The sequence below is a fragment of the Lissotriton vulgaris genome, chromosome 3_1, assembly GCF_964263255.1.
Source record: "Lissotriton vulgaris chromosome 3_1, aLisVul1.2, whole genome shotgun sequence".
Lineage (NCBI taxonomy): Eukaryota > Metazoa > Chordata > Amphibia > Caudata > Salamandridae > Lissotriton > Lissotriton vulgaris.
The window spans coordinates 880,725,644-880,744,445 of record NC_141689.1 but is presented as its reverse complement, the minus strand read 5'-3'; the positions used below and the strand labels follow the sequence as shown (position 1 = coordinate 880,744,445).

General features: G+C 42.2%; 1 protein-coding gene across 1 annotated transcript in view; it reads left to right on the top strand.

The window, feature by feature from the left end:
• RCL1 (RNA terminal phosphate cyclase like 1) overlaps positions 1-18,802 on the top strand; it is a 282,516-nt gene that overhangs the window by 52,885 nt on the left and 210,829 nt on the right. Inside the window, exon 3 of the mRNA XM_086961201.1 lies at positions 334-509. Within this exon, the coding sequence (XP_086817327.1) occupies positions 334-509 (176 nt within the window). The remainder of the gene's footprint in view (positions 1-333; positions 510-18,802) is intronic.

The window sequence follows — 18,802 nt, the reverse complement described above, 5'->3', positions numbered from 1 at the left end:
GTATCACTCAGTACCGCCATAATAACTCAAATGAGTGTGCGTATTGTGGTATTTGAAAAGTATAGTAAGGGTATACACACACCTTTACACTCAACCGGTTTTCTTACTTCTTCCCTACCAACTTTCTCCCATCTTTTACCACTATTTATCTGTACATCTTTTGGAGTCCAGGAACCATTCGGCATCATATGTTGCATGGATTTGTTCAAAACTTTGCCAAACTGATAACTCATCACAAAAGGTTTGATGAATGATAATTTCTAACTATTGAAGATGCATATTGTTCATGGCCAACTGAGTTATTAGGATGACCTATTGTTTCATTTGTTCTAGGTACAACCTTATATTACCAGCCAGGCCTTCTTTTTGGTGGTTCAGTTGATCATGACTGCAATCCCAACCGCAGCATTGGTTATTACTTGGAGAGCTTGATTTGCCTGGCTCCTTTCATGAAAAGCCCACTGAAGATCGTTCTTCGGGGAGTAACTAATGATCAAATTGATCCTTCGGTAAGTGGTGTGTTCTTTAGGATGTTAAAATGCAATTTCTTTCTGAACCTTTCAAGCTTGGAGCAATGATATTTCGAAGCGTACTGTTTTCGTGTTGAGTACTGTCCACTTAACCTTTTTCATCCCCAGAAGAGAATTCATTTGCTTACCAAACAACGAAATTGTATCTGCTACTCAACAACTATGGTGCATAATACCGGATTAATGAAGTATAACTTAATGCAGTAATAACAACCATTGGTAGAGCTAATAGGCTTTACACTTGGACCTGAGCACTGACGAAAGAAATTTTGAAAAAATGTGAAATGCAGACCAATAAAACAATATTTTGTATAAGTGAATTGATATGAAGGTTTAAATGTGTGATGACAGAGTCCTTTTCAAATGTGAAATAGACCTTTGTGCATCCCAAAAGATGTGGAGGAAAACATGTAAACAGCCGCTAAAACAAGCTGCGATAAGAATCGGGCAAATGAGTGACTGGAAAGCCAACCAATGTTAACGGGTCGAGGCCCCTACTTGTTCTTCATAAGAGCACAGTGTCTTTCACAACCACATAACTGCAGTCTGGTAATCTCTTCTTAAACAAGCATTTACAATGCAACGGTTTCGCCTTTGCCAAAGTTAGAGCTATTGGCATTGTATCCCGAGCTACTATAAGTGATGTGATAGTCCAAAGACTGTCGGCAGTAAATGCATCAGTGCATTAGGCAGGGTTGCCAGCAGTAAAGTAAATAAACACTATAAATATCCATTGCATCTACATTGCTTATGCATCTACATTGCGTATGCATAACAGCCATAGCAACAGTCACCATGCACCAAGGTAACAATATGAGTGATACATCTCTCCAACTTAAATAACAGCTTTAAATTTATTTTGAAGATGTAAATGCCTTTTCTCCAAACATCACCCTGTCAGTTATGAAAACACACACCTTCTCGTCTCAAATATATGCATTTAAATTTTGACAAACTAATATTTCGACCAAGCAAAGGCTTTCATGTTTAGTAGGCTGCACATAAGAGAACTACTCATTGGTAGGCAGCGAGCTACTGGTAGCTCACAAGCAATAGGTCTCGCATTCACACGATTTTGATCTATTGGCATTGTAAATGACAATGCCTTCTATTTATGTTCTGGGTTTTAAAACAAATACAGGGCATTGTTATTTACAATACTAATAGCTTACAAAAATGCAATGAACCTCACCATCGATGCTAACAGAAAGGGCACTTTAGATATATCAGGTCAAAGAGCAAACACCCCAAATGACACAGATGAAAGCACCTTAGAATACTGAACGGACAGCAACTTCACCTGAAAGCAGACATTGTTTGTTACAAAATGAAGGGACTCGTGCACAGACGGTATTTCATCTGAAATGAAGAAACAGGAGTTGTCAATAAAACGCACTAACAGCAGCTGCTCTTCACACAGTTGTGCTGCTGCTTTTATTGGCAGCGCTGGCGGGGGCAATAGGTGGTGCAATGTGCAGTGGTCTCCTGACGAGGGCCCTGACACTTATTGTTTTTACAAATTAAGCACTGTGCACGCATATGAAGCATGAAAGTCGAGTCTGCTCTTCTGGATTCGGCCAGCAAGCGACCTTCCAAGTTGCATACAGCACCAAGGAAAGTTTATCCTGCTCTATTATTTCTCAAACAACTATCGACCAACTGAAACCTCAAGAAAGGCCCTGTTTGACGTCGCATCTCTTAATCACATTACTAGGTGTTTTGGGAGCTAATGATACAATCTCATTCATTAGTTTTGGTCTACAACAGTGATGTTTCTGACGGAAATATGTCTGAATGACAAGACCGCTGATGAAACCACGCTAAAGGCCATCAAATCTTATCACAGGTCAGTAGATAATATTAAGTTTAATACCATTTAAAAGACCCCTAATACTACTACATCGGCAACTTACAACACTGCTTACCGGCGCCGTATGAAAAGATAGCTGAACGAGCAAAAACGAGTCTGCGAAGACTAACTAAATTCAGAAAACTATTTGGTTTAAACAGAAGTAAAATGTAAACAAGTCCCTTTGTTATTCTGAGGGACTCCAGACCGCAATCCTTGGCGCTGAGTAGTCTGCACACAAATCCTGGTGCAAGGGTCAGCCTGTGTGCGAGTCACTGTAGTGGGAGCCTATGGGCTGCCTGTGCGCAAATGCTGGTGACAAGACCTCCTGTGCACAAGGCCTTTTGTGGACTTGAGGGCGTCCGCACCCGTGTCCCTGGTGATGAGAACAACCTGTATGAAAGCCTGGTGCCGAGGTCAGCTTGTGCAAAAGTGCTCGTGCTGTTATTTGACTTTACACAACCTGGGAGGCAGATGGGATCCCGGGCACAGGTTCTGTGCTGAGGTAGCCCGTCCAGGAGGCTGCAGCCCCGCAGGAGACAGACACAGACTGTTCCTCCGGGCAGCCTGCTCTCCTCGCAGCCTGCCGCTTCCAGCTCGCACTGAGCTCTGTACCTGAAACTAATTTTTGGAAGCTGAAAAATGCTAACACAAGAAGTGGAGAAAAGCCGTCTCTGGGAGATGAATGCGAAAGAGTAAACAAAGTTGTCGGAGGGGCGGGGGATTAGGAAACGGCTCGCTCTCCCAGGGAGACTTTGACCAAGTGAGACAGGGGCCCCAGCTCTGCAATGACCCACACGAACCCTGCATCTGCGCACCTGCGCTTTACTTGTCAGAGTGAAAAAGGCACCGGCCAGTAGAGATTCTCACGCAGACAGCCCTTTAGATTTGCTCGCCTCAGATACTCCGCTGGTTGCATCTCTTGCAACACCGAAGAGACATTAAATAGAAAACAGATGCACGGAGCGGAGCGCGCGCACAGCTAGCTTACATGGAAACACGTGCACCGCGTAATGGTGAAAAAGAGCCACTGCTTTCGGTTATGTCTCTAAAACTCTGGCACCTGGAGTTTTGCACATTAAGTTCAACTTTTCTAAGTGTCATGTTCCCCATTAATTCTTCAAATGTTGTTGTTACATGTGATTTAGGGACGTAGCGAATCTTGTCTTTCAAATTGCTAATGGATTCTGGGATTTCTATGCATATTCATTGCATTCTCTCCTCAATATCACATTTAGTAAATTCATCCGATTTAAAACAAGGTCGGGAAGGGTGGCAACCAAAACAATAACAAGTCAGGTCCCGGGCCGGCAGCCAATCACAGCGCGGCCCGGGGAATGACGTCACAGGGGTGTCCTGGGCCGGCAGCCAATCACAGCGCGGCCCGGGACACCCGGCAGCAAGGGGCGGGACTTAAAAAAAGTCAAATGCCCACGATTCACGTTCTGAACGGGAAAAAGTGATTGACAACGATGTCTTCCAATGGCTAGCCTCCATTTATGGAGCTAGCCAATGGAAGACCGAGGCGGGACTAAGCCCCACACTGTAGAACATAAGATTTTGCCTGGGCGGAGCAAGTGCTCCGGCCCAGGCGAAACCTGAAAAAGAACATGAAAAAAGTAGAGAATGGGCTTGTTTTTTAAGGAGGAGTGACAGGCAAGAATTTGCTTCCTGGTCTCTCTCCCACCCACATCAAAATATTTTGAAAAACAAGACAGAGGGCTTAAGGAACAACGGAGGGGTGGTTTAGGGGAAAGCAATGGGTAGTGGGCAGGGCAGGGAAGGGAAGGGAAAGGCAGAACACGAAGGATAGCAATATAGGGTGCGGAGTAAAATGCATGCGCAAGAGAGCAACACAGCCTGTGGTGAAAGCAGGGAGTTTATCTGGAGGAGAGGCACATGAAAGAGACCTTGAAATGTTAGGGAGATAGCAACACGGAGCACGGGAGAATATTTAAAAGGAAGAAGCACACAAGAGAGCCAGCTGGAAAACACAAAAAAAATCCTTCCCTTAAAGTGCGCAGTGGAAGTTTAGAAGCCAGCCAGTCAGAAACATGAGAAAAGAAGTTGTGCTGTAAGAAAGAGACAAACACATTTGAACATTGCAAGAACAAGATGCAAGAAATGAGAATGACATAAAGCCAATCAATGTTAAGTAATGGGCAGCTTATAAGCCCCTGCAAGGTCTTGGCAAGCCCACAAGAGGTATTTTGCAACCAGGAATATTGCACGGTCTGGTAGCCTCAACGTAATAAATACAATTTAGAAAAATAACAGAGGGAGCAAGATAGGGACTGGGGTGAGGCGCATCAGGGAGATGCCGGGGATGTGGAAACGGAAGAACCAGGTGGAGAGAGCCTGGAAACTCATACACTCCCATGGAGTGTAGAATAGAAAATAAAGCAGGCCCCTTCGAATAGGTTGTGCACGGATACACCTTATCCATTTAGAACACAGTTAAAACGAAATGCTCCTAGGTGACACAAACAGATTCCTGTCATTAGAGACGTTTATTACCCCGTGTGTGATTTTATAGCGAGAAGATCTATTGCGAACGGCAAGGATGACAGAACTGATTTGAGGGAACTAAAAAGACAGTCCGATACCCAGTATAAAATAAATACAGGAAGGGCTTCAAGAACTGTGACCTTGGATTTGTTTTAAAGAGGCATATATCGACCTTACCATTCTCTAACCATTAGATGCAAGAAACACAAGGGTTGGAGAAAATTCGACTAACACAGTAGGGGAGCCATTTGGAAGTGAGGTTTATCAACCCCCGTATATACGACTGTAAGGCAGATTCTGCAGTTGTTACTGGACAGATACCTCATATTTAAAACAGATTCGTATTGTGCTTGGGAGATAGTGTCTTTTGTCCTGAAGAAGGTGGTGTTTAAGCAGTAATGCCCACCGAAACGTGTTGATGCTCACTTGTTACAGGCATACTATAGACTGTCGACATTTGTTATTAATATTGAATTTATTGTACAAAAATCAAATGTCATAAGAATGTATTTGGTCTGATGTATTTTGCCTGTACAGATAATTAGAAACATTTTTTTCTTGCAGGTTCTCCCATTATTGTATTAATTTGTTCGTTTTTTAATTGTCTGTATAAATCTCTAAAGTTGTTTATCTTTTTAACTTTCCTTAGGAAAGAGTTTCTATATATGAGATTTTATGTCTAACAAAAAAATGTTAATAAATGTCTTTGTATTATTTCTACACTTGGCCTTTGATGGTGGTGGTGTTATGTTCTGGTGATATGGTTATATGTATGAATGTATATGCTGAAGTGAATTAAGTTGCCCAAGGGGGATTTCTTTCTGACTGAGGACAACTGCTGCATCAAAAGGAGACAGCTGAGAGAGGCAACAAACCCACCCAGGCTCTAGCAAGGGGCTGCCCGAATCCAATTAAAAAATACAAGTTATGCATTGGCAACAGCAGGCATGCCTACAGATAGCTTAAAATAAACTGTATAGTTTGGCTACCTCCAGGGCTTTAAGTGGATTGGATCTCACTGGTGCTGAGCACCGGCAGTTTATTAAAGGAGGTCTCAAAACAGGTGTCTATCGGGTCTGTTTTGTTCCCTGGCACAGGCGCCCTGTTTTTATCCAGAATGCAGTGACAGCAGGCACATGGATGTGCGCATGCTCACACTGCTTACTTCCCACTAGTGGAGAAGGTACAACATGACGTCATGCCAGGTGAGCGTTCTAGGGGAAGACAAATCCTTTAAAGAGTAATTTTCTCTCTGGATTTCCCTTCTCTTTTCAAAACTCAAGAGCAGCAACATTGTTGTGGTGTCACCAGGGCTTTAAGTGGAAGCTTTTTCAATATTAAATACAAGCCGTATTTGCTGCTTATTTCTGACTTGTATGTATGATGTTACTTGTTTGTTTTTTTCTTAAAGAGTGAACTGAACACACCGGGTTACGTGTACTTGTACTTTATGAGTAAACTAGACATGTGTATTTTGATAAATCACTTTCCACCAAATGGCATCTGATATGTGTTTTTATTTTTATTTTTGATATTTGTTATTTTTTCTTAACTCTTATTTCATTTCAGTTTTTTATAAACACATTTTTGTTATTTTTTTGGTACAAAGATTTTTTTACATATAATACATCACAGTAATTTCACATTAAATAATCCTTAAAATATCTTCACAGTTTGTAACTTTATTCCTTAAACGCAGAATATAATCCCTTCAACGCGTTTCGGCCGTTCGCCTTCCTCAGGAATTCTGCATTGTTCTTTTCTACATCAACAGTGGCTACAATGATGAAAAATAATACTTTAGTATTTGGTCTTATGCAATATATTATTCATTCTCAATGTCTAGCTAGTTACTTCTGTTACTTTCTCTGTCAATGATTCTATCTATCAGATATTGTTGTGCATTTCCCCCATGTGATAGGCCGGCCCTGCCTTGCTGGGTGCTGTCGTATCTACACTTACATACCTTTATTTATAAGCGCTGTACATTTATCTACATCTTTAACATTTTTCTCAAACTACTATATACATTATATACACCAATTCCTAGAATAGTTCATGAAAAGTTTACATTCAGACATACGAAATGGTCTTTTGCTTGCAGATGGAAGCTTTACATAAGTAAAAGTGGCCTAATATAGGGAAGATGAAAAGGAAGCCCGAGCAAATTTTGTGGGAGAGACATGCTTAAACAAAGAGAGCAACCAAAATGAACGGGAAGACCGCGGTGCACTAGTGGTTGTAGATCCTGTGTACTCTATGCTCTGTAAGTTCAACTAATAATTTTCTGTATAAACTAACAGTTTTTTATATATTTTAGTACCTTTTCTGATGGAGCGTAGGCGCCCCGGTTAGGCATACATGATATTTCTTAGAGGGGTGATTCAAACCGAAATTCTTACTTCCTAGGATTGGATATGTGTCTGTTAGTTTAAATCTATTAAAACACAGTATTTCTTGCTCTATCCTACTGTTCGTATAACAGAGTGTATGTTATACCTGTTATGTGGCGTGGCTGCCTAACGGTTCTTCTGCCGGTATAGTGGGTTACTTCTCATCCGGTAATTAGCGTACACAGCAGCGGCGATTAAAACCTATATAGAAATAATATATGCGCTACTATTCAGGATACAGTTTTATTCATTATGGCTTTCACTACCTAATGCTTGGAGGTGAAAAGATTTACCTGAATCAAAGACTTGACTTCTCTACGTGAGGATTTAATGGCGTTTTTTGATATCTGGAAACCTGATGAGGTCGCCTTTGGACTTCCGCCTCCTTATATTTGGCTATGTCTATAGAAAAACCAAAGAAGGTGTTTTTATTGGTTATTCTTTAATTTAATAGGTTGGACGAACTACGCTATTTACGTATCTAACTGATTCCTCTTCTTTGACATACCTGATTTGTTCTTGAACGGACTTCTACGCGTGCCACTGGTCCTGTCGTGTTTGGTCCTTACGCTAGCTAGGATTTAGTTCCATTTTAACTACGATTTTTCGGCGCCAAAGTCCAACATTCTCGCAGTGACTCGTGAGTTCTCGCGTGAGTTAGACTGCGTGTCCTCTTTGCTGTTTTAAAATGTTGAAAAGTTCCGCCATCTTATATTAGTCCCCTTAGAACAGGTTGCATCTCCTTATTGTTATTGAATTCATTTAGATTCAAAGTATAACCCTCATGTATTAAATAAGAACGCGTTATTCTATTTTATAATGAGAATTTCGTCATGTCTACAATTACGTGCTATTTATTTTTATCTCTCCTATTAGTGGAAATTATGGAATCTTTTTTTTTTTTAGATAAACCGCTTCTAAATTAATAAAAGGCTTATTCTATTACTTTAGGTTTTAAAAGTGGCACTTTGATGGAACTTATCTATTCCGTAATGAAACAGTCTTTTTGCTCTCTGTGGGATTAGTCATAGAGACGGAATGGATGATGCTGGCGGGGAAGCAAGGTGCTGCCATCTGCAGGCAATTGTTGAACTTTACAGTTTTACATATAAAATTCGGTGCACATCTATTGTAAGCTGTCTCTCCATTATTCTCCTGCCAATACTGTTACAACATTTTTTTATTATATCTCAATTGGTTGACTGAATTCCTATTACAGGATAGCTTGTTCCCACGGAATTTCGGCGTTAAGCCCATTAATTGCAGTACCCAGAAGGAAGATCCAATACACTTCTCTCATTTTGCGTATTTTGTCCTGTTCTAATCCTGCTCTTGGGTGAATTCTTTCTAAGATGAACCACGCTATATTATCTGGTGTATGGTTATGTTCTACATAATGGCTCACCATAGGGGCAGCTAATTTCTTAGTTCTTATTGCTGACCTTTGTTCCGTCAGTCTGACATTGAGGGCTCTGCTTGTCTGCCCTACATAACCTTTTTCGCAGGGGCAAATGATAACATAAATTACATTTGTGCTTCTGCAGTTGTTTAGGTCAGTTGGTTGTATTAACTGTTAAAGGTAAAGCTCACCCCTTCTATAGCAGATTTACAGGTGGAGCAGCTGTAGTTTCCTACTACAGGTTTCATATTTGTTATTGATTGTTGCATAGTGGCTGTCATCCTTGATCTCACTATGTGGTCCTTGAGTGTTTTATTTCTTTTGTACGCAAAGATGGGCTTGGGCAGCTGGTCTTGTTTGGGGACATTGACATTTAGTATGTGCCAGTTGGCACATACAGTCGGTCTTATTCTTTCATTGATGTTTGAATGTTTTGTTACAAATACCAATTGGGGAATATTTTTGCTCTTTTTTGGTTGTAACAAGCATTGGCGGTCGTAAAAACGTGCCCTTTTAAATGAGTCTCTTATTAGTTTCTTGGGGTAACTTCTGGTCAGGAATTTTTCTTTCATTGTTGAGGCTTTGGTATTGTAATCTTGTATGTTCGTACAATTACGCCTCAGCCTTAAGAATTCTCCAAATGGCACACTATTTTTTTGGGTGGCTGGATGGTACCTGTCATAGTGGAGAAGTGTATTCTTTGCAGTGGGTTTGACAAACAAGTCCACTATTAATGACCCATTTTGGTGTTTTATTACTACATCTAGGTAGTTTACTTGTTTTCTATCTGTGTGGTGTGTGAACCTGATGTTACTGTCACATGAGTCTATCCATTGTAGGAACTCCTCTAACATGTCTTCATTATCAGTCCAAATGAAGAACACGTCATCTATGTATCTGGCCCAGTTAGTCACTGACTCAGAAAATGGCGCAACTTCATTAAACACAAATTGAGCTTCGAAGTGGGCCATATAAATATTGGCAATAGTAGGGGCACATGAAGCCCCCATACTGACTCCTTGTTGCTGTTTATACAACTTGCCATTGAATTCAAAAACATTGTCATTTAAGACAATGTTTAGGCACTCTAGAATAAATAAGCTAGGGCATTGAATCTCATATTTTTGTATAAACCAATGTGAGGCATTTAATGCTCCTAAGATTGGAATGTTACTGTACAATGCTACAATGTCCATTGTAACTAGAATGTGGGCTGTATTACAGTAAGGTACATTTTCCACAAGGTTTATGATTTGCCTAGTGTCCTGCACATGTCCAGGGATGTTGGCGACATGTGGGCATAGGATTGTATCTATATATTTGGCCAGTGGTTCTGTTACTGAGCCAATAGTTGTTACAATTGTTACATAATTGTTGTTACATAACCGGTATAACATACACTCTGTTATACGAACAGTAGGATAGAGCAAGAAATACCGTGTTTTAATAGATTTAAAGTAACAGACACACTTCCAATCCTAGGAAGTAAGAATTTCGGTTTGAATCACCCCTCTAAGAAATATCACGTATGCCTAACCGGGGCGCCTACGCTACATCAGAAAAGGTACTAAAATATATAAAAAACTGTTAGTTTATACAGAAAATTATTAGTTGAACTTACAGGGCATAGAGTACACAGGATCTACAACCACTAGTGCACCGCGGTCTTCCCGTTCATTTTGGTTGCTCTCTTTGTTTAAGCATGTCTCTCCCACAAAATTTGCTCGGGCTTCCTTTTCATCTTCCCTATATTAGGCCACTTTTACTTATGTAAAGCTTCCATCTGCAAGCAAAAGACCATTTCGTATGTCTGAATGTAAACTTTTCATGAAATATTCTAGGAATTGGTGTATATAATGTATATAGTAGTTTGAGAAAAATGTTAAAGATATAGATAAATGTACAGCGCTTATAAATAAAGGTATGTAAGTGTAGATACGACAGCACCCAGCAAGGCAGGGCCGGCCTATCACATGGGGGAATTCACAACAATATCTACTAGATAGAATCATTGACAGAGATAAAGTAACAGAAGTAACTAGCTAGACATTGAGAATGAATAATATATTGCGTAAGACCAAATACTAAAGTATTATTTTTCATCATTGTAGCCACTGTTGATGTAGAAAAGAACAATGCAGAATTCCTGAGGAAGGCGAACGGCCGAAACGCGTTGAAGGGATTATATTCTGCGTTTAAGGAATTAAGTTACAAACTGTGAAGATATTTTAAGGATTATTTAATGTGAAATTACTGTAATGTATTATATGTAAAAAAATCTTTGTACCAAAAAAAATAACAAAAATGTGTTTATAAAAAACTGAAATGAAATGAGAGTTAAGAAAAAATAACAAATATCAAAAATAAAAATAAAAACAAATATCAGATGCCATTTGGTGGAAAGTGATTTATCAAAATACACATGTCTAGTTTACTCATAAAGTACAAGTGCACGTAACCCGGTGTGTTCAGTTCACTCTTTACAAAAAAATACTATACCTTGCTAGGGTTTATCCTTTAAGGCAGGGGCCCCGATTTTCCTAAAATGATGTTGCTTGTTGTATCATATATCTGAATGCAATGACAGAAACAGCCAAATACAAGTCGGCGGCACACAATGCTAAGCACAAATTTATAGCTTACGTGTTTTAAGCCACGCCCTTAATTACATTGGCCCCGCCCCTTTGAGAGACACCCCCCCGTTTTTTCATCCCGCCTAAAGCCCTGGCTACCTCAATGCCAATCCCTTCCATCCTGTAGTGTGCGAAAGTAACAAGTTTTCATGTGTATTTTGTCATCAGACGATAAGGTCCAGACCCGTTCAGCAGAAACCCTTTGTCTGCCAGTGGGGAAAGACTGTTTCCATCTATGACAAGATTTTTATCTAGGTCTATAATATGTTCAAAATCACCTATTCAAGGACGCAATTTCAACTTTATACTAGTAGGATAAGCACTAAAATAAACACAGCTAATGGCAAGCTAAGTTTGCATTACTCAGTGGTTACAATATAATAACTCATCCAAATGTTTGCAAATCTTAGAGTTTTTAGCCATTTAGAATGCTCCCACAATGCTCCTTGGTTACATGCAAATATTTCCAAAAGAATAAAAGCAAGATTGGTCATTGTTTGCCTTCAAAATAAAATGCTCCTAAAAAATACTTGAACTTAAAAAATAAAAAATGGAGGTTACAGTGTTAAGATATCCTTAAAATTCGTTTCAGATTAACATAAAATAAATAGTGATTTGAAAAAATCTGAAACATAAGCAGATTTGCTACACTGTAATACAACTTTCAGTTACAACGTTAAATGCTATTTCTCTAAGACATTCTTTAATAAAATGTGTCTGTATTCCAATATTTAAAAAATAATAATCGTAATAATCGAAAATGTGTAAAACCACCATGGGTAAGATGTAAATAAAAAATACCAGGCCCAAATAGTAAGAATATCACACAAGTGTACATGCAACACTACAACAATGCATTGATACATATTTATGACTCAGGAAATAATAAAAAGAGTTTACAGAAGTAGGTCTGGAAGCCATACTCAATATGTGTGCAGATGTGCAAGGGGGGTGGATTTACAGGGCAACTGCAAATTCATATGACAAACTTTTTATTCAGGGGTAAAAAAAATTCTCATACAGAGCAACTCCTTTCCCTATTCCACCTCCTTTCTATTTGGAGGGGCAGGGGCCTCTTTCGACCTTGAAAAAAAATACTGACTTAAGCTTATGGATGGGCACATTTTCATGGAGCGTTTCAGCCCCATAACTACGACTTCCCACCTATTTCCAGGTCCTGTGGGTAAAAACATTTTTCTCATTTGATTAAATTCTCATGAAAATCTTAATGCGAGTAAATCCTTTTACGAGTGAAATTCCAAATGTTACAATTGCAAAGCAAACCTACAGATGTGAAGAGCTTTGAGTACTGGTCCATAACATTTTTCACTCCTAGATGACTTTGCAGAGTTCATCTAGGTTTCAAAAAGAAACAATGCATTGATCTAATGCTTGCAACACACTCACATTTATGGAAGTAAGGAACTGAGGCTCAGTTTGATGAAAAAGCCATCTGCCCAAAAACCACACAATGTGGTCAAGTGGAGTAGATCAAACTGTGAGCGGTCATGTTGGTCCTCAGTGGCAAACTAATTTGTGGACACCAATAACGTAGCTTAAAAGTAAATTAGTGTCATTTGCAAGAAGTTTCCTCAGAAACTAATGTGATATATATATATATATATATATAATATAGCACAATTAAGAGCGTTCCCCTAACTGAGGTGTAATTTGAGCTATGGCATAATGCGAGATATCAGAGCGTTGATGCAATGAGAGCGCTGCCATTATCTGGGCACGTGGGCAGATCGACTAAGGCCCATCTACCCTACAGCCCCACACACATATCCTACAGCACTTTCAGCGGGAGGAACCAGCTCAGGCCCATAGCCAGATATATATTTTTAGGGGGGTAGCTATGACCAAACATTAAAACTGTGTTCTATAAGCACATTCTTTCCCAAATACTGGATGCACTACTAAACATCATTTTTAGTAGGCACGGTGAGACATGGCAACGCACACCTGAACAGAGCCCACAAGGAGGGTCAGTCCGTGAAGAACGATGTGGGGAGGCGAACGAGAAACAGGCAGACTCAACCTGGCACTGCCAGCGAGGCTGAGCAGCCACAAAGTCGGGGCGCCTCAGCTCACTTAAACGCCACCGACCCCCAACTTCAAAGTGCGTGCTCAGACCGAATGACACACGGGCAGAGAGCTTGAGAGTCACAGGCCGGGCAGTGCGAGGCGAACACGTCGTTCAATAATAATCAGGGCCGAAATGAACAGGATGCACCGAGGGTCAGGCACCCCTGAGCTGGAAACAAAGGCTGTGCCGTTGATGGGGGCAGCCTGGCTCTCTCTCGCGGGGCGCCGCGAGGGTGGACATGCGAGGCGCTAAGGTAGGCAGCAGGCGGCGCCACTCATTCAAGCAGTAGGGCGAGACGCAATGCCAGTCAGACAGGAGGGAGGGAGTGAGTGTGTGAAGGTGAGGTCTCATGGAGATGTCTGAGCTCGGGGACCAGACAGGAGTGAGGGGGTGTCTGCGATAGACTGGGAGGGGGTGGCAAGTGCCAGAGATTGCCAGATAGCGTGAACTGAAGTCTGGGAGGGAGATGGCCTGCAGGTGCTGTGAGGTGGTGTGGCGAGACGTGAGATGACAAGGGTTGCCTGAACTGAGGGTCATCACGAAGGGGGCACTGGGGTGTAATGTGGCCAGAGGAAACAAAATGTGTGTCTGCCCTGCGAGGTGGGAGGACTTCGCATGTATAAGTGGTGTGGACTGAAGTGAGGGGAAGTCTGCCCTAGTCACGTAGAAGCGGTCCAGACATCAGGAGGAGAGGGATGCCTGAGCTGAGGGGCATAAAAAAGTCATTGGAAGGATTTGTTGCCAGTGGATGAACGAGATGCGAGGAGGCAGTGGTTTACACACCGAGCGAGGTGGTGCAGACTGAAGTGAGGGGGTGTCTGATCTAATCCCGTAGAAGGAGTAAGAGACGGGAGGAAAGAGGGGCAGGAGCTAAGGGGCATCAGACAAGTGACTGGGAGGTATTGCAGCCAATGAATGTCTGAGATGTTAGGAGGACATGCTTTACACATAGAGCGGAAGCGAGGAGGTGTGCGGATTGACGTGAGGGGATATATTGGACTAGTCGGTGGTTGAAGTGCATAACAGAGTATGGGTACAATGTGGTCGGGTCAGTGACTGAGGAGAGGCAGTCCCAGACAAGTAGCTAAACAAGCAACGGAGAGTGAAAGGGGAGGGGGGGCGGGAACGGGCACACGGGGAGGGGGGCGGAACTGACACACGGGGAGGGGGGCGGAACAGAGACACGGACAGCGGGAGGAGGGGGTGGGAAGGCAAGACTTAAAAACAAGCACTCACCTGGGCTTCCTCCGCGGCCGTGGTCGGCATGGGATGACAAAAACAACCCCTAAAAAAAAAAACGAAACTCCGCCCACCGCCGCGATGACAACATCGCAGAGGCGGAGAGGGAAAAAATCGCGGGCACGCCCCCGAATCTGGTACGGCCTTGGCGGACAGATCCGGCTTCCAATGGCTAGCCTCCATTTATGGAGCTAGCCAATGGGAGCCGGGGGACGTTCCTGAAGCCCATATTGTAAACAATAGATTTCGCCTGCGCCGAAAAGCTGCGCAGAGCGCAGCCTTCGGCAGGCGAAACCTAAAAGGTGAGGCTAGAATGCCTCCTGTTGGCTCAGCTAAGGTGTGATTGACAGTATATCTCACGCCAGTGGCTGAAGTTTCCTAAGGTAAAGAAGAAAGTGGCTGAAGGTGCTGAATCGTAGTTCCTTAGAGGTCGTACACAACACAAAGTTTGCCAAGAATTATACCAATGTGATTAAACATCAAATAAAAAAAATGCCCCTTTTTTGTAAAGCGGAGTATGCAGCAAATCACAGCTAGGGGAATCCATGGCTCTTGCCTGATAATTTTAGACCTTTTTTGCACCTTGTTCAGCCATGTGCTCAGAGGGAGGATTCTTAGTTTGATGCAGCAACCACCAAAACTAAGTTGGAGCAGAAACGTTGATGGACAGACAAATCAACCTTGCATTTATGAATTGCAAATTGAACAACTAAGTTGTGTAGAAATTGGGCGACCCTTCGATCCAAACCTATGGTTGTGTTCGTAGTTGTTACCTGTATGTAACATGACCGTTGTATTCTGCGCAGGATCCAACTACGCTTCCCAACACGAACTATAAAGTGTATTGTCTTGGTTAAATTCAATTTTACAGCTATGTTGGGATATTGTAAGCATCTGATTCGTGACTGGAGCACTAGGAATTTCGCTACCTTGGAATTCCTTTTATAGGGGGAAGGGGCCTGCCTGCATGCACACACACACAGACACACACAGACGCACGCACTTGCGGCTGTCTGTCGTGCTGCTGCCACTGTGTGCACGTACATTGGTTATGGCTTCGAGTTTAAAGGCGCGCACTGCAGACTTGACTCGCTACCGCCACTCGCCTGACCTGGTTAAATCCAAGGCAGTGTGCACTGTTCGTGCTTGCTTCGAGAAGAGGTTTCTTAATACAGCTGCCGCAATTGTTTGTTTGTGACATCGTCTCGTGACCTCGTATGAAAACGCGTTAAATTTGATTTGCCATGTGCAGACAAGAATGCTAACCTCTTCCTTTTAAATACGGGTTCTTTTATTATCTTTTTGTGGTAAAACTAATGCTCTGTCATGAAAATGGTTACCAAGCATTTTGCCGAGCTAGCCAGCAAGACCATAAATCTTCTTTCTGTGGCTGTGCTCTAATTTGAGCATGAACTTGGGACTCTGCCAGACATGATAGGAGTTCGCTGAAACTACAGACATTTCAAGTATGACTCGCAGCTGTTTGTCCTGGAAAGTTCTTTACACTGTGTTCTGTGGACCATTGAAGCCAAGGTGCAGGGTCACAGTTTGTTTTTCTTCTGTTCCCTTTCAATAGAGAAGCATGTAACTGTGTTCTAAATTTAGTAGGACATGAGCGATTTGTTGGAGCACTATTGATTGGTTGGATGGACACGATGAACTTTGCATTTTTTTCAGAGGTCTTCATACAGGAGATCATGGAATTGTATTTCAGCGGAGGTGTAATTCTAGAAGAGCTCAAATTGGTACTCCTTTCAACGTGAGTAGCTGGCAGCAACAGTATCTGTTCAACAAGCAATGGCAAGCAAATAGGACTCTTCAATGTTTCACCAATGCTTTTTGCCGATGCTGCACACTATGACAAAAGGGGGCCATGACAGGAATGCATGCACAAGCACATGTGTCTTATGGTCATTCCATAGGTGCACGCCTGCATGATGACATTTGTGCATGTGTCGCCACGCATGCATGTTCCTGTGAAGTAACATGGTAATTTCCTCTTTCCTACTCCTACCCCTTTGAGGTTGTGGACACCACTTTGAGCTGTAAAAGGAATACAAAAATAAAATTGTGCTTGCACAAAAGTGCTTTTCTGAAAGTGGAGCAGCCTAATAGCTGCAGAACTGCAACCCCCACAGCACACAAACAAGCATTGGCATAGCCAATAGGTCTGTCCTTTGGGACTTTCTAAGTGTTTATCCATGCACCTTTAAAGTCATTTCTGCTTAAACACTGATTTACAACTCTTCTTTCCAACAGAACACGGGAGAAAATATACAGCAAAGCTTTTACAAAAACAACACAATTAATTTTAAAATATCCAATGGCATGGAGTTTTTCATAAAAAAGCTTCAGCTATGAAAATAAACATGTTATAATTATGAATTTGATGTTTGCCCTTGTGGGCTGTTGGACACTCATTATGTATAAGTGAAGGATTGTCTTGTTTACATTCTTAATTACCATGGAGAGGGTAGTGTTCGTAGTAGACTGGTAGAGGAGCCGGCCCTGGGCATCAGATCCATGAAGGGCTGGGAGGAGGATGATGCGCAACAAAGCCTTGTTGATCTTGCAACTACACCCACTAAGCTCTGAAAGTAAGATCAAACATCCCAGTGAAACATCCACCTTACTGAGATAATAAAGGTTTTTTAGAGCACTCACTACCTGAAGTAAGCGATGTCCTGGCTTCTAGGCACTCCCACTGTTGCAGTGTCCTCCCCTCTGGAGTAAGTGGCAGTAGCTTGTTTCAGAACAATATCTGTACGTAATACGGTTTAAAATTGGTGAACCATTACCCGAGGTACTATTTCATTACAATGGAACAACTGTGCCATTTCTCCAGGGTCGCGAGAGGAAGGAGCTTACTTTAAAATGTACCCTATCAAGTGTTTTATTTATTACGGTGCAGGACACTGGGGCTATGTTAACTGTTTAAAAGTATCTTATTGCCAGTTACATGCAGTTTTCTTTGCCCAGAAAGGCCATTTCGGGATTGGTCAAGCACACAATGGCACTTTACATGTAGCAGGCGTAACCACACGGCCATGTAAGTCCCATGCTTCTGGTGAAGGGTTCTTGGTACTCATATCAAGCCTGCCCCCACCCCTTAAGGGACAAGGATGTGATCTAACTGCCAGCGATGGGAGCTGGGAAAACGGGCTTCAGTGTCTGCGTCAGTTTAACATCCTGTGCTTCTGGGCAAATCACTTAATCTGCCCGTGCCAAACAAAAATGTTGTGATGTAACTGGTGCTCTGCTCATCTAAAGCGCTGCAATACCTCCGGGCCAAGTTCGCGCTATATAAAACTGCAAAAAATAAATACCACTCTGAGACTGGTGAGGATTGGAGAGATGCGAGAGGAGGTCCGAGGGGGAGCGGTAGAGTGTAGAAAGGAGAAGAAGAAAGATCACAAATAAAGGAGAGCTGTTAAGAGCTGTGGATTTTTTTTTTTTAAGCGCGGCAGGTGCAGTGTTCAGGAAAACATGCGGCGCTCGCCTTCTGCTGTCCACTCTAATTGAAAACAGATGGCTCCCGCAAGGTGGATGCCATCACAAGCAAGAGTGTAACAAAAGTGCAGACCGATTTCTAAAGGTAATCTCCTAGAGCAGTGCTTGTGTGCTGTGCTAGGCTCGATCTGTCTCTCTGTCTCTCTGTCTCTGTGTTGAGGAGCAACGGAGGATGAGCTGAAGGACGTGTGTGGGTGGAGGAAATGTATATTTTTTAAATGGGTTGGTGGGAGGAAGCTCTGGACATGGTGGCCGGATCAGCTACCAACATGGAATGCATCTTGTGGGGGCTGGTATGGATGGAGCATGAGAAACGGCACATGAGTGGGAGAGAGCCAGGTAAAATGGGAGAAAGCGCAATGTGCAGGGAGGTTAATATGCCAGCCATTCAAAAGGATGGTAACGAAGCTATGCTCCAGGTTCAGGGACAAACTCAATAAAAGGAAGGCAAGCCATGGAGTATGAAGAAATTAAATCTGTGACTGTAAAGCCAACCAATAATAAGCAAAAGGAGCTCTCCGAGCCCACTGTAAATGTTTGGTATGGCCTGCAAGAGGTCTTTTCCAGACAAGAGGCTAAAATATGTCTATAGGTGTGACCTACAAAATTGCCATGGACAGACACGAGTAACTAGCCTGAGAGCAGATGCTGA